Here is a 14832-nt window from a genome sequence, read left to right on the forward strand (position 1 = left end):
GGCAGGTGGAATGTTAAAACGCTTGCTTGCTGAGGGAGAGACCCACAAAAAGAAGCAAATGGAGAAGATCTCTGTAGCCTACCAGTCTTTCTAGCTACACCCTGGCATGTGGCTGCCACTGCAGCGCTATATCATGAAGCATTGATTGCCTCCAGGCTCTTAGTGGAGTACCCCATGACTGACTCTTACAGGAGCTCCAGATTCAGGAAGTGCCTCCACTGCCAGATATTGCAGGCCACTTCTGGCTTAATTGTAAGAGAAGCACAAATTCGGTCTTTATGAGAAAAGGAGCAGGTGTGAAGGATAAGGAAGGGTCACCAATCTTGGACCCTGCCCTAAGTGGCAAGACTTCCTTTCAGGGCTCAGCATTTTGGTACCACGGGTCTTCAGACTTTTGGAGAGGCAGCACGTACAATATGGCATGCAGGGGCTGGCCACCAGGGTTGATTAGATAAGGTATTATCGCTAATGAACAGGAGCAGCAAATGGGAGTTCTGCAAAGGAGTACTCCAGGTGGAGGAGTGACTACATGACCCTTAGGGTGAGAGCGTTGTGTGTACTTGCTTGCCTTGTACCTGCTTAATTGAAGTTTATAGTGTGTTCTGTTTTGGGGGGCTGTGTGCTGAGCCCAGTGGCCTGCTAGGCAAGGCTGAGAGCTTCTTAACAAGGCTCTAACCTGCCATCTTTTGAACCCTAGTCCCATAGGATCTCTTGATAAGGGGGTGGGACTAACTCAGGAAGAACGGGTTTAAAAAGCCAGCTCATAGGTGACCAGAGGAGCTAGCAAATGGGAGTTTCCAAGGGAGTTTAGAGAGGGAGTGTGAGCCAGATAAATAATAAACCTAAGTAAATAAATAAAACCTAATAAACCTTCTCTAAATTTAGGCTAATACCACCACCCCACCCCTCAAAAAATAAACACACACCAAACAAACAAAATTTCCTGCAAGAGAGAAAATAATGCAGGCAGAAGTCCAGCAGCAGAGTGGGGCTATCCAGTTTATTGCACTGTATGTAGCATCTATGATTTCTAGCCTTGTGGGCAGGTGGCATGTGTGTGCATTTGGTGCCAGCAGCTAATGGCTCTCAGAGACTGCGTATGGGCTCTTGAGACTAGAGTGGCTGAACAGAAGCCAAGGGAGACAGAAGTACAAAGACAAGACTTTCTGGGAAACAGTAGAATGGTCCCACCCTCACTCTGACGGCTTCTGTGCTGTTGAGGATGAAAGTCTGAAGGAAAGAACACCAAGCTCGAATGGAGGGAATCAGTCCCATAGCTAGGACCCTCCTTCCAGATGTCATGGTATCATCTCACACTGAAGATACCTCTCCAGGGCAGGGGACCCCTATTATTAGGAAGACAGGTAAAAGTAATGGGGAATTCAATTATTAGAAATGTAGATAGTTGGATCTGTGATGACCGAAAGGACTGCATGGTGAATTGACTGCTCGGAGCAAAGGTTGCAGACCTCACGAAACATCTAGTCAGACCTATGTGCAGTGCTGGGGAGGAGCCAGTGATCCATGGTACAGGCAGTTACCAGTGACATAGGGAGAGGTAGCCGGGGTCCTGGAGGCCAAATTTAGGCTGCTAGGTAAGAGATACAAGTCCAGTACCTCCATGGTCGCATTCTCTGAAATGCTTCCAGTTCCACACACAGGGCCAGTTAGACAGGCAGAACTGCAGTGCCTACCATGTGTGGAGGAGATGTTGGTGTTCAGAGGAGGGATTTAGGTTTACTAGGTACTTTTGGAAAAGGAGGAATCTATACAGGAAGGATGGGCTCCACCTAAATCAAAATGGAACCAGACTGCTGCCACGTAAAAGTAAAAAGGTCGTAGAGGAGTTTTTAAACTAAGGGCTGGGGAAAGCCAACAGGTGTGGAGGAGCACATAGATTGGACAGACACATTCCTTAGGGCAGGATTTATTAAAGGGGATACTCTATATCCTAGTAAAGAGGTGAAGTGGAAGTTGATGAAGTACAGGTAGGAACTGAAGAGAAACAGTCAGTCTCATTCAATTGCATCACATGATGGCAGACAACTAAATACTGATAAGTTTTGTAAGTGCTTGTATGTAAATACAAGAAGTCTAAATACTAAGATGGGTGAACTGGATTGTCTGGTATTAAATGAGGATATTGATATAAAAAACATCACAGAAACGTGGTGGAGCAATGATAATCAATGGAACACTGTAGTATCAGGATACAAAATATATAGGAATGACTGAGTAGGTCACACTGATGGGGGGAGTGGCAGTATATGTGAAAGAAAGCTCAGTCAAATATAGTAAAAATCTTAAATGAATCAGACAGTATGATGGAATCACTACTGGATAGAAATTCAATGCTTGAATAATGAGAGTATAGCAGTAGGACTATACTACCAACCACCTGACTCATATGGTGGCTGTGAAATGCTCAGGGAGATAAGAGAGGCTACAAAAACAGAAAACCCAATAATGGGAGATTTCAACTATCCCCACATTGACTGGGAAGATGTCACCTCAGGATAGGAGGCAGAGATAAAATTTCTGGACACCATTAATGGCTGCTTCTCAGAGCAGCTAGTCCTGGTACCCACAAGAGGAGAGGCAGTTCTTGATTTAATACCAAGTGGAGCATAGCATCTGGTCCAAGAGGTGAATATAGCTGAACCATTCGGATAATAGTGACCATAATCTAATTAAATTTAACATCGTTGTAGGGGGGGAAATACCAAAGAAACCTGTCACAGTAGTATTTAACATCAAGAAGGGGAACTACACCAAAATGAGGAGCCTAGATAAATGGAAATTAAAAGGAAAAGTGAAATGTCTGCAAGCTGCATGGAAACTTTTAAAAAAACACCATAATAGAGGCTCAAACTATAAATATACCCCAAATAAAAAATAAAACGGTAAGATGACAGACAGCCACCATGGCTAAACAGAGTAAAAGAGGTGATTTAGCGACAAAAAGACATCTTTTAAAAATTAGAAGTCAAATCCTCCTGAGGAAAATAGAAAGGAGCATAACTCTGGCAGGTCAAGTGTAAACGTGTAATAATTAGGCAGGCCAAAAAAGAACTTGAAAAGCAACTAGCAAAAGACACACAAAAAATTAAGTACCTCAGAAGCAGGACACCTGCCAAACAATCAGCTGGGCCACTGGAGGATCAAGATGCTAAAGAAGCACTCGGAGAAGACAAGGCCATTGCAGAGAAGCTAAACGAATTCTTTGCATTGGTCTTCTCTGCAGAGGATATGAGGGAGATTCCTACACCAGAGCCCTTCTTTTTAGGTGACAAATCTGAGGAAGTGTCCCAGAGGGAGAAGTTAATAGATGAGGTTTTGGAACAAATTGATAAACAATAAAAAGTCACCAGGCCCAGAGAGTATTCACCCAAGAGTTCTGAAGGAGTGCCCATATAAAATTGCAGAACCAACAACTGTGGTCTATGACCTATTGCTTAAATCAGCCTCTGTACCAGATGACTGGCCATAGCTAATGTAATGCTGATGTTTAAAAAAGGCTCCAGAGGCGATCTTGGCAATTACAGACCAGTAAGCCTATCTTCAGAACCAGGCAAATTAGTTGAAACTATAGTAAAGAACAGAATTATCAGATGCGTAGATGAACATGATGTGTTAAGGAAAAGTCAACACAGTTTTTGTAAAGAGAAGTCATACCTCACCAATCTTTTAGGTGTCCCTAAATCTCTGACTGCCAGAAGCTAAGACTGGGCAACAGGGGATTGATCACTCGAAATTGCCCTGTTCTGTTCATTTCCCTCTGAAGCATCTGGCACTGGTCACTGACAGAAGATGGGGTACTGAGCTAGATGGACCACTGGTCTGACCCAGTATGGCCATTCTTATGTTCTTATATTCAGTTCTGTTAGGCCTATAAGAGAGACTTGACTTGTCAATATTTTTAGGTCACTGAAAGCCCTTGACAGCCTGATAAGGAAAAAGTGCCCTTATGTTTGCTTATCATATTATACATTTGTTACAATGTATGAGGATGCCTTCGCATCTGCAAAGCTGACAAATAGGAAACTAAAGAAATAGATGATCTCAATTATTTGCTTGAAGTTCCCCAATAACATTAAGATTGATCGAGAAGTGTGAGCGGTAGGCCAGCACTTGTAATGATAAATAGAAGTCTGAGACTCGGGCTCATGCTACAGCACTAAAAAATAGCTGTGTAGATTTTTCTGGCTGGGGCTCTGAAGGCTAGGAAGGGGAGTGGGGGCACCAGCTTCAGAACCAGAGTTCTAGCCAGCGCCTGAATGTTTACACAGCTATTTTTTTTAGTGCTGTAGCATGAGCCCCCACAAGCCTGAGTCTGTAAGCCCAGGCTCTGAGACTCACTACCTCTGGATCCTACTTGCTGTGTAAATGTACCCTGTGTCTAAATCATTTGTGTGGGTGTGCGGATGTCATAGAATCATAGATGATTAAGGGTAGAAGAGACCTCAGGAGGTCATCTAGTCCAACCCCCTGCTCAAAGCAGGACCAGGACCAACACCAATACCAGGGGGAGGGATAGCTCAGGGGTTTGAGCATTGGCCTGCTAAACCCAGGGTTGTGAGTTCAATCCTTGAGGGGGCCACTTAGGGATCTGGGGCAAAAATCAGTACTTGGTCCTGCTAGTGAAGGCAGGGGGCTGGACTTGTTGACCTTTCAAGGTCCCTTCTAGCTCTAGGAGATAGGATATCTCCACTAATTTTTTTTTTTTTTTAAATCATCCCAACCAGGGCTTTGTCAAGCCGGGCATTAAAAACTTCTAAGGATGGAGATTATACTACCTCCCTAGGTAGCCCATTCCAGTGCTTCACCACCCTCCTAGTGAAATAGTGTTTCCTAATATCCAACATAGACCTCCCCCACTGCAACTTGAGACTATTGCTCCTTGTTCTGTCATCTGCCACCACTGAGAACAGTCTAACTCCATCCTCTTTGGAACCCCCCTTCAGGTAGTTGAAGGCTGCTATCAAATCCCCCCTCACTCTTCTCTTCTGCATTTTTGTTGCCCTCCACTGGACTCTTTCCAATTTGTCCACATCTTTTCTGTAGTGGGGGGCCCAAAACAGGATGCAGTACTCCAGATTTGGCCTCACCAGTGCCGAATAAAGGGGAATAATCACTTCCCTCGATCTGCTGGCAATGCTCCTACTAATGCAGCCCAATATGCTGTTAGCCTTCTTGGCAACAAGGGCACACTGTTGACTCATATCCAGCTTCTCGTCCACTGTAATCCCCAGGTCCTTTTCTGCAGAACTGCCGCTTAGCCAGCTGGTCCCCAGCCTGTAGCAGTGCATGGGATTCTTCCGTCCAAAGTGCCGGACTCTGCACTTGTCCTTGTTGAAGGAGATGTCATGCCATGTAAGTTGCTACAGTATGTGTCATGAACCAGAGCCTAACAGGTGATATGAAACAGGAATGCCTTGGACATAGTTCACTAAAACATCTTTGAAGTCTATTCATTGTCGTTGGCAGATTATCTCCATACTGTTGTGTTTTTTTACTTAACCTTCGATTTTCTTTGTTGCACTTGTTTGTTTGTTTTTAAAGTGAGAAGTACCATAAATGCAGTTTCATTCTTTGAAGAGGATACCGATATCTTAACCCATGAAAGATTTTGTGCAATAGTTTAAATAACTACAATTGAACTTGACTTTAAATTCTCTGTGAACTCTTCACTTTGGGATTTGGATGGGTGAAGTCAAACTTCACAAAAAGCCTGTGCTTATTCTAACATTTTCATGTTCCTATTTTTGATCATCGGACTATCTAGTTGTCATGCTGTCTGGAGTGGCTCATAACCGTGAGTGCCGACCTCAGGGCAGACTGTCAACAAGGCAGGGCAGAGACCCCAAATGGGTTATATGTTCTATAATTAGATTTCACCAACCCAATAACACATGTGAACTACTGGAGCACTATAACAGCCTTGTCATAGAGTCACAGAAAATCCCTTTGGGCATTCCAGACTATCCTGCCACCCCGGCAAGCTGGACTTAGTGATGGGTGCTAAGCATCAAAGATCATAAAAGATTCAGGTTGCTTCCAGTCCCAAGAGACCAACTTATCCCATCTTAACCATACTAACACACAGGTGAGCTGGACTGGTTTCCAGAATGAATTTGTCAGTGCTTGGCTGAGGCCTGAAGGCTTGACAAGAGCTGAAACCTGGTCTGCCAGCGTGTCACTAGTTAAAAGGGATTTTATTTTAAATGGGACCTTTCTTTGTGCCACAGAGACAAAGTGCATATATGTCAGATCGTATTTGACACTTATCTCATGAGTGAGTTACAGTACAAGTTCTTGCAGTACTGATTTAATACAGCTCTTTGTTAGTGTGGGTAAAGAAGACAAAATCCTGTGACAACACTTCATGTTATGCAATTCTTGGTGTTCCTTGTCATTATAATACTTGTTTTGTGCAGTTTAACTAGGCCTAGATCAGCAGATGGTCAGGTGTTTTGTAGAAAAGTCAGTAGGAGAGGCACACTTTTAATCCTTTAATGGCATTTCAATTTTTCTTTTAACAATCTACATCAATAGTTCAACTTTTGGGATTTTAAAAAATAAACTTTAATATTTGCAGCAGGTTATAACAGTAAGCCCCTGCTGACTGACATAGCTTTTATCCACTTTGCTGATATGCTGAAAGAAGAACCAGAATACTCTTGTACGCATCTTTTTCAGCTACTTTTTATAGTGGTGATACTTCCTTACAATATGCTTTTTTTTTTTTTATAAAAAAAAAAACCTTTTTTATTTTTTTTTTTTTTTTTTTTTTTTATTGTTTTTTTTTCCTTTCATTATTTTTTTTTTTTTTTTTTTTTTTTTTAAAAAAACCTTTCTGTGACTCTTGAGTGAGTTGACACTTGGTATCTTCATTCTTCCCCTCCCACATTTGATTGATTTTATACTTTGTAAAAGGCTTTGTCAAAATGTCTAGCTCCCAAATCATATTTTCAATTGCACTTAATACAAAATAAAGGGTTGAAATTTAATACCCTATTTGTGTGTTCTTCTAGGAGTGCTTCAGCTAGGTTGCCAACCCTCCAGATTAGGCTGAAGTCTCCCAGAATCGGCATAGGATATTTTAAGAAAATGACATTACTTCATGTTGGGGGGGAAAAATCTCCCGGAATAGCTTCAGTCAGAGTTGGCAACGCTAGCTTCTGCTCAGAGTGAATGTATGCTGCTGCTTTAGATGTTTCTGTAAATCCTCACTCTTAAAGTAGTGTGTGGACCCAAAGGCTTTAAAAGCAATTAGTGTGTTCTGAGGTGTAAACTGCCCAATTAATGTCAATGGCTGCTAACTCAGAGGCCAATGATGATGCTTTTACTGCTCATCAAAACATGTTAGAGAAGAAGTGTAAGTGTGTGTGTATTTTATATATAAAATAAATAAATTAAATTAAGTTTCACCTGGAACCCTTTGGTGGATTTCCAAGCATGGATGTGCTGAACCCAAAAGTGCTGATATAATCCAGATGAATACGTTTGTATTAAAGTATTGGTTTGCACTTAATCTATGCAGTGAAGATTCACTTATTTGCAGTAGTAAACAATGGTGCCCCATTTCTGTAGGACTAGGAGATGCTGTACATTCACAAGTCTACAAGATTGTTGTTAGGGTACAGTTTATAACTGGTGTGGTTTTTAAGTTTTATTCTTTTGACCACTTTTTTATCATAAAATTTTCAGATAAGGATATTTTTGGGGAAATGGATTAGGCTTCTTCACACACAGGGATGTCTAGTAGGTAACAATAGGACCAACATAAAACTCCTTGAAGTTGGAGTTAATTTTAACTCCTGATTGAAGTTAAAATGATGGTGTGTTGTGATTCAAGCACTGAATTAAGTGTGGCACTTTTCAGAGCATATCCTATGTAACAGGCATTATAATGATCAGTAGATCACTGGGGGCTTTGGTAGCAGAGGCATAATTTCATATTATTAATACAATGGACTAAATTCTGTGATGTTGTATATCCAAGAAGTCATTTATAGTTATGCCAGTAGAGAATTTGGTCCAGTATGCAGGGAATAGACTCTTGTATATAAAAGTCTGTCCAAATCTTTTATCTACATTAGGAAATTATGCTTCCCACCAAGTTAGTGCCCCATTTACACATTTCAAAGCTATTCAAATTGTATAAAATGTAGTTCTTGTGTAGTAATGAGGCTATTTTTTTTTTTGAAAGCTTAACTCAGGATACTTGTTTGATTTAAACAGAATGGTCCACTCAAAAGGGGGGGCGGACACCACAATAATAGGGTTGTGTACAATACCACCCAGGAAGCTTGCAGATCAGTTTTGTATGTTAAATGGACAAAAATATGGGGAAGTCTATAGTGTTGTCAAAGGCCATCAACATCAATAGTTGCTCTGTGGCAGAAAGTGGTGGAAACTAGATTAAAAGAGATGCTGAGCAAACTAATGACAATGGGCAAATTGAGCTCACTTGAATGGGCACAGGAACTCAAAGAAGAATAGTTTCATGATAATGCTTGTGTTTGGTTTAATCGTTTTTTAAAAATCTATGTCCATGATGAAGGAATGCCATATAGTAGTTAAATTTTAGTTTGTATTCTTTTTTTTGCCACAGATGTGCTGTGTGACTTTAAGAAAGTCACTTAACCTCTCTGTACCTCCATTTTTCTCATCTGTAAAATGGGGATAATTATACTTGCCAATGTCACAAGTAAATGCTACTGTTTGTAAAGGGCTTTGAGATCCTTGGTGGGGAAGACCCTATAGAGATGCAAAGTGTTATAATAATTACTATTGTATCTTCACTGGTATGTACATCTACTGACATGCACATCAGAAAATGAGATGTAATTGAGTAGACAGCAGCTGATCAGCCATTCTGTTGCTTTTATAAAGTTATCTTGATACAATAGCTACTGAACCCTGCTTGATGACACTCCAGTTGAATTTTCATCCTGTGAAAAGACAGCTTTATCGTTGTTTGTTTGCCCAATGTTAATTTAGGGCATTGTATGCATGGTATTGGATTCAGATCATCACACTGCTTTCTGATTTTGCTCTAAATAAATATTTATATTGCTAGTAAACAGGAAGTGAGTGTTTTGTGTTTAAGACTCTATTGCGTGAAGCACATCTCTGGTCATGGTATTCTGCTCCTCAGATTATTTCCTACATCATTTAATGGCAGATTGTATACTGCCAGTGGAAGCTTTCAATGAAGGTCGACCAGAAGTTGGAGACACTGAGATAGGAATGGCTTCCTGATCGTGGACCTCTGAGACTGAGGGTATTTTTTCAATTGTGACTGGTTTTAGTGAAAGTGTCACGTGAATAGTTCTGGGATACTATAGCAGTGCAAAGCAGGGAATGCAGAGTGAATTAGCTCTTCTTGCAACAAGGTGGTGGGTTGGTTCAGGGAAAATTAGTTCTTTTGAACTTCAGCTTGAAATCTTGTTTGTTTTTTATGGTTCATGTCTTGCGGCTACAACTCAGGAAGTTCCCCAAATGTCCTGATCATAAATTTTGTCAAACGAATGCCCACATTGTTTGCTAATAAGGACTTCGTATAAACTGTGATTGTTTCTTCATGAATCATCCAATGGGGAGTAAGAATCGGGTAGTACCACCTTGCTGACAAACCAAGACTCTAGGAAATGGAAAACAAGAATCTGATCCTCACTGGAATAAGGGACAAGGGGTTGTTGAATATGTTCCATGATGTGGAGGTGTCTGAATTATTGACTTTCCAACAGAAGTTGGAGCACATGGGTTTATGTAGTTTATCTCTATTCGCAAATTACAAAGGCTCATTTTTGAACCAATAATATTTCAAAATTGTTCGGCAAACACCACACCAGACCAGAAATACAAGACCTCCCAGCATTTGAATCTTTTGTTTTTACACTGCACCAGCCTGCACATTATTCTGTGAAGTTCTATAGAACTGTGAAACAAAGGAACCCTGATGATGTTTACTTTGGCTCAAGGCTGAGACAGTTATTTTAAATTAGTTAATAGCTGGAGTAGCAAACTATAATGGTTTGCAACATGTTCTTTTCTGTTTTCCTCTCTCTAGATCTCTCAGATGAGCCGCCCAGACCTGATTCTCTTTCTGATGAAGTATCTTATGGCTCTAGTAGTTGGGATCCCTTCTGTCTTTTGGGTTGGAAGTAAAAAGACCTGCTTTGAATGGGCCAGCTTTTTTCATGGACGCAGGAAAAAAGAGTGAGTGTTATTATGTGAAAGACTTACCAGTGTAATATTGGCAAATAAACCTTTTCTCTCCTGTAATCCTGAGAGAGCACTTTGAGTTAATCCTGTCCTAACTAGTTCCTTCTTGGAGAGGGGGATGGGAGCAGAGGCAACTTGCCTAGAAATGTCATGTATTTGCACCAGATTGTTTTCTTGATAACAGAATCAAATTAACATTCTTCATCTATTATCAAGCTATTCTGCTTCCTTGTTCTTAGAGCAAATGGGATATGCCACGATACCGTACATTTTTGTCACTTTCTGAAGTGTGCAGTAGTATAGCTTCTTTCTCTATAAGCACCATCTCCTCAGCTAGACAACTGATCCTTTCTATTGAAATGAAGCAAACATTTTTTTCCACCGTGATTCTGCAGCAGTTGTGTACATTTCTTAATCCTTCTATTGTGCATTGAAGCCCCTACCAAACTGCAGTTTAATCAAATTAATTACAGTGAAATCTGTCTTAAGTGACATGGACTGACAAAATCCACTGCTTAACACTAAAGTGGTCTTCTACTAAAAATGGAGGAAAATTGCACTCAATATAGTTGGGGCAGATTTTAAGGCAAAAGGTAACCTAATAAATGTGGTCACTGCTAAAAGATTCATAGCAACTTAATATAATTAATACATCTTTTATCTACCCAAATACACCCTTTCCACTAAGGCTGTGTAGAGACTAAGGCAATATTTCCTAGCCTGGACATCGCTGGAGGTGACAGGCTAGTCTGAGTGGAGTAGGAGATAGAGCGGAGGATCTGAGCAATGGGGCAGAGAAGGCTGCATGACACCAGTTGTTCTATCCTAAACATTCTCCTTCAGTTAAAGTAGTGGGTGACTCCTTGAAGCTTCCAGGCTTGTTGCCATGTTCCTGTGGTGGCCCTTGCTGTTGCAGGACAGTACACACCAGCCTTCTGCCTCAAGCTGCTCTCTTCTGTTGCTGTGGCAGTTAAATCATCAGTGAGAGGCAGAGCTGGTTTTTCTTCACGGAGCTGTCAATGGACAGCCCCATGCCAAGTAGACTGTGTAGCATTTTGATGAGTGGGAGAATGAGAAGAAGGAGCCATCAGGTGAGGGGGGAGACCCTAGGAGAAGGGACACACAAACGAGAGCTTAAAAAAAGGTGTTTTTCCTTTCTACAAAATAACTAAAAAGAGATCAAATGGACAGAAAAATCACTGGCAACTCTGCCAGAGCATAGCTAGAGGATACTAAAAGTGCACCCGTCCACCAATCCCACAGAGGAGCTCCAAAAAACCAGGCTGGGAACCACAATCATTGAGATAAGGCAAAGACAGATTCTGTATATTTTGTACTTTACAAAATATGCTGCTCTTACGGACGTTTTGGGGAAGGTAGTGACTTCCTGTTTATGTAGATGACTGCTTCTGCAGGAATCTGGGCAATATCTCTGAACTCTCCAGAGGTAACGCCATAAGGGAATTCCAGGTTTAAAAGAAAATTACTCTGCTTCTAGTTCTTGCATGAGCCGTAGGATTCATGAAGCTGCTGGAGTCATGTGAGGTAATGGCAAACCTTTTATTTACACTGCAATTATGCTACCATATGCTCCACATGCCTATACTAGAAGAGCAATTACAGGTTACAGGGCGATTCTCTAAGCATTGGCCAAAATGTTCAAATTGGGGTGCTTAAAATTAGGCAAATCAATCCATATGTAGGCAACTAAATAAGTGGCCTGATTGTTCTGACTCACTGCTCTTTAGGTACCAAGTTGTAACATTTTGACCGTAATGTGTGGATTAAAGCTATCTGTTTATTGATCGCATAGGCCAGTTTGGAAGAGCTGTTGTGGTCGCTTTGCTGTGTTTTTTATTTTAACATTAATTATTCCAATTCCATGGTTTGACTAGAGCTGTAAATGAGAACCGCCAGGTGCTGCAGGAACCCGATTTTGCTCAGTCACTTCTGAGGGATCCTAATACCCCCATTATCCGAAAGTCCAGGGGCACTTCCACTCAGGGGACTTCCACTCATGCCTCATCTACTCATCTGGCTATGATGGATGACCAGAGGAGCAAAGCAGGCAGTGTCCACAGCAAAGTAAGCAGCTACCATGGCAGCCTGCATAGGTCCCGTGATGGCAGGTGAGTTCCATGCATAGTTTAAAATTCTAATGTAAATGGAGTTGAGCCTCTATATTCAGGGGGAATCCTGGTCACTACCTGCACTTTTTCATTTGGCTACGCTTTGGCCACCATGAGGTTGGCTTCTGAACCTCTGCTAATATTCACCTTCCCAAACTAGTGATTATATCCTCTCCATTTGGTCCTTAAAGAACTTTAACATCTGGGTTGGAAAGAGGAAATGTACCGTAACTTCTTTCAGTAGGTATGAGTGTATGGATTAGTCAGAGTCTGAATGCAGCCAATAGCTCTTTCTCTACTGAGACAGAATGTGCCGTGTGTGTGTAGTATCTACTGCATGGGAAATGAAATCTGTTCCAAGTTCAGTGTAGTGTTTGAGCACGGCTGCTCTGTACACTTCTGTGACTGAAGAACGTGCCAGATCCTCAGCTGGAGTAAATTGTTGTAGTTCTACTGAAATTAAAAAAAAAAATGTAGCTTAGTTGAAGTGACCATTAGGTAACTTGTATTTACTCACCAAATTATTATTCTCAATGTATGTATGGTGCTATGGTGAGTATCCTTATCCTCATTTTATAGATTGGGGGGGGGGGGGACACAGAAAGGTAAAGCAACTTGCCAGAGGTCACACATGAGTTCAGTGGCAGAGCCAAGTAGAATGAGTCCTCCTGTTTTTCATAAAAACATAGTACTATATATAATCAAGAGTTATTTATTTACATACTTACACACACTCTCCATCTCTCTCGCCTGAAGTAATAATGAAATTGGCCTTGTTTTTATAAATTAGGTACACCCCCTGCAGCTACAGAGGCATAGAAGACAGACTACCTCATGGCAGCATGTCACGACTGACTGATCACTCCAGGCATAGCAGTTCACATCGGCTCAATGAACAGTCACGTCACAGCAGCATCAGGGATCTCAGCAACAACCCAATGACCCACATCACACATGGTACCAGCATGAACCGGGTTATTGAAGAGGATGGAACCAGTGCTTGATTTGCTTTCAACATAAAGAACCTCCTGCAACAGTGTTACTTGGAGTCCATTTCTCAGTGATGCGATAATACTCAGTATTATCGTGCTTCCCATTGGTGCTGATTTTTTGTATCAGGAAGCTGAAGTTTGGCTTTGCCTTTTTAAAGCCAGCTGTCGTTGTGCTTACATCAGTGCTAGGATGCTCAGTGATCAGCAATCTGGAAATTAACAAAAGTAAAAGCTAGTGGTAGCTTCATTTTGAACCTACCAGTAGATAATTATTAATAATTTATTTGATAACTTGTTATTTTCCCATCATACATCATAGCTGGATTTCTTATTAGAAAAATCCCTAAATACTTTGAATTTCAGTAATTGTTACCTTTGAAGACTCACTGGGGAGGTCATGTTAAGAGTTCCAATAAGCAGAAGGAAACTCTTGAATATTTGAAGGAGTTCTTCCATGAAACCCTTTTGTCTCTGATTAGATAATAAAGTGGTACTTGTTGTCATCAAGCACAGAGGGAGGGCTGCATATTAATTACTGTACAAAGAGCATCTGTGAGAAATCAGGCATTTTTAAACAGTTATGCTGGAAATAAAACAAAAGAATGAGCATTCCGTAGAAAGAATGGAAACTCCAGTGAAGATGGTCAGTTCTTACAGAATTGTTCAGGCTCAATTGTTGGGCTGTGGGGCAGGGAAGGCATGATTTTTTTAAATTGGTATTGTCCTTGCCTTTTTACCAAATACTATTTAAATTTTCTACTTGTTTACAATTTTTCTGTGGGGAGAGGTGGAAAACTCAATTTGAAGCCAGTTACCTAGATAATATTCAGCTACCCATTTTTAAATTAACATACAAAAACTGAGATTGCCTGTTCCTGACCCCTCAAACGCATGATGGGGGAACCTGGATTTTCCATTTAAACTAGAATGTTCGACCTCTCTCCTTATGGACCTATAAGAACAAATCCTGATCCCAACCCCTGCAGCTTGGGTTTGGAGGGGTGGGTGAAATGGATGCAGGGAGTTTATGTGGGAACCCACCAGGAGACCACAGAAATGTGCTCTGTGAAGGCTCCCTTTATACTGAGTATGTTGCGGAGTGGGAGGTTTAGAGGTAGGTGGGAGAGTATCGAGGAAGGAGTGCAGCAGTGGATCCATGAGTGCATAGATCCACCAGCCAGATTACACTGCTGTGGAAAGGAGGTGAAGGGGTGGTCAAGGTTAGGAACTGCTGCCACTCTGTAGTCTTGGAGGTGGAGCAGGTTTTCACATTCCCCCTCAGTAGGCCCCCAGCCCATTTAGGTGGGGTGTGCACTGGAGAGAGTATTTGGCTTATATTATGGGTCTCTTCTATCCAGGTCTCCACTATCGTTCGGAACAGAGAATTCTCGGATTTTTGTGGAAACATGAATCATTTTGCTCTTCTTTTGCCTTTAGGGTATACCGTGTCTTTGTGGACATTGTAGGCAAAGTCAAGT

General features: G+C 41.4%; 1 protein-coding gene across 1 annotated transcript in view; it reads left to right on the forward strand.

The window, feature by feature from the left end:
* The window catches only part of FZD3 (frizzled class receptor 3), a 75307-nt gene extending 61746 nt beyond the window's left edge, over window positions 1–13561 (forward strand). Inside the window, exons 5-7 of the mRNA XM_024203533.3 lie at window positions 10079–10227; window positions 12129–12362; window positions 13153–13561. Coding sequence (XP_024059301.1) covers window positions 10079–10227; window positions 12129–12362; window positions 13153–13366 — 597 coding nt within the window. The 3' untranslated portion in view covers window positions 13367–13561. The remainder of the gene's footprint in view (window positions 1–10078; window positions 10228–12128; window positions 12363–13152) is intronic.
* Window positions 13562–14832: the final 1271 nt, after the last annotated feature.

This window comes from Terrapene carolina, unplaced genomic scaffold (assembly GCF_002925995.2).
Source record: "Terrapene carolina triunguis isolate 2854851 unplaced genomic scaffold, T_m_triunguis-2.0 Scaffold228, whole genome shotgun sequence".
In the NCBI taxonomy this organism is placed as follows: domain Eukaryota; kingdom Metazoa; phylum Chordata; order Testudines; family Emydidae; genus Terrapene; species Terrapene triunguis.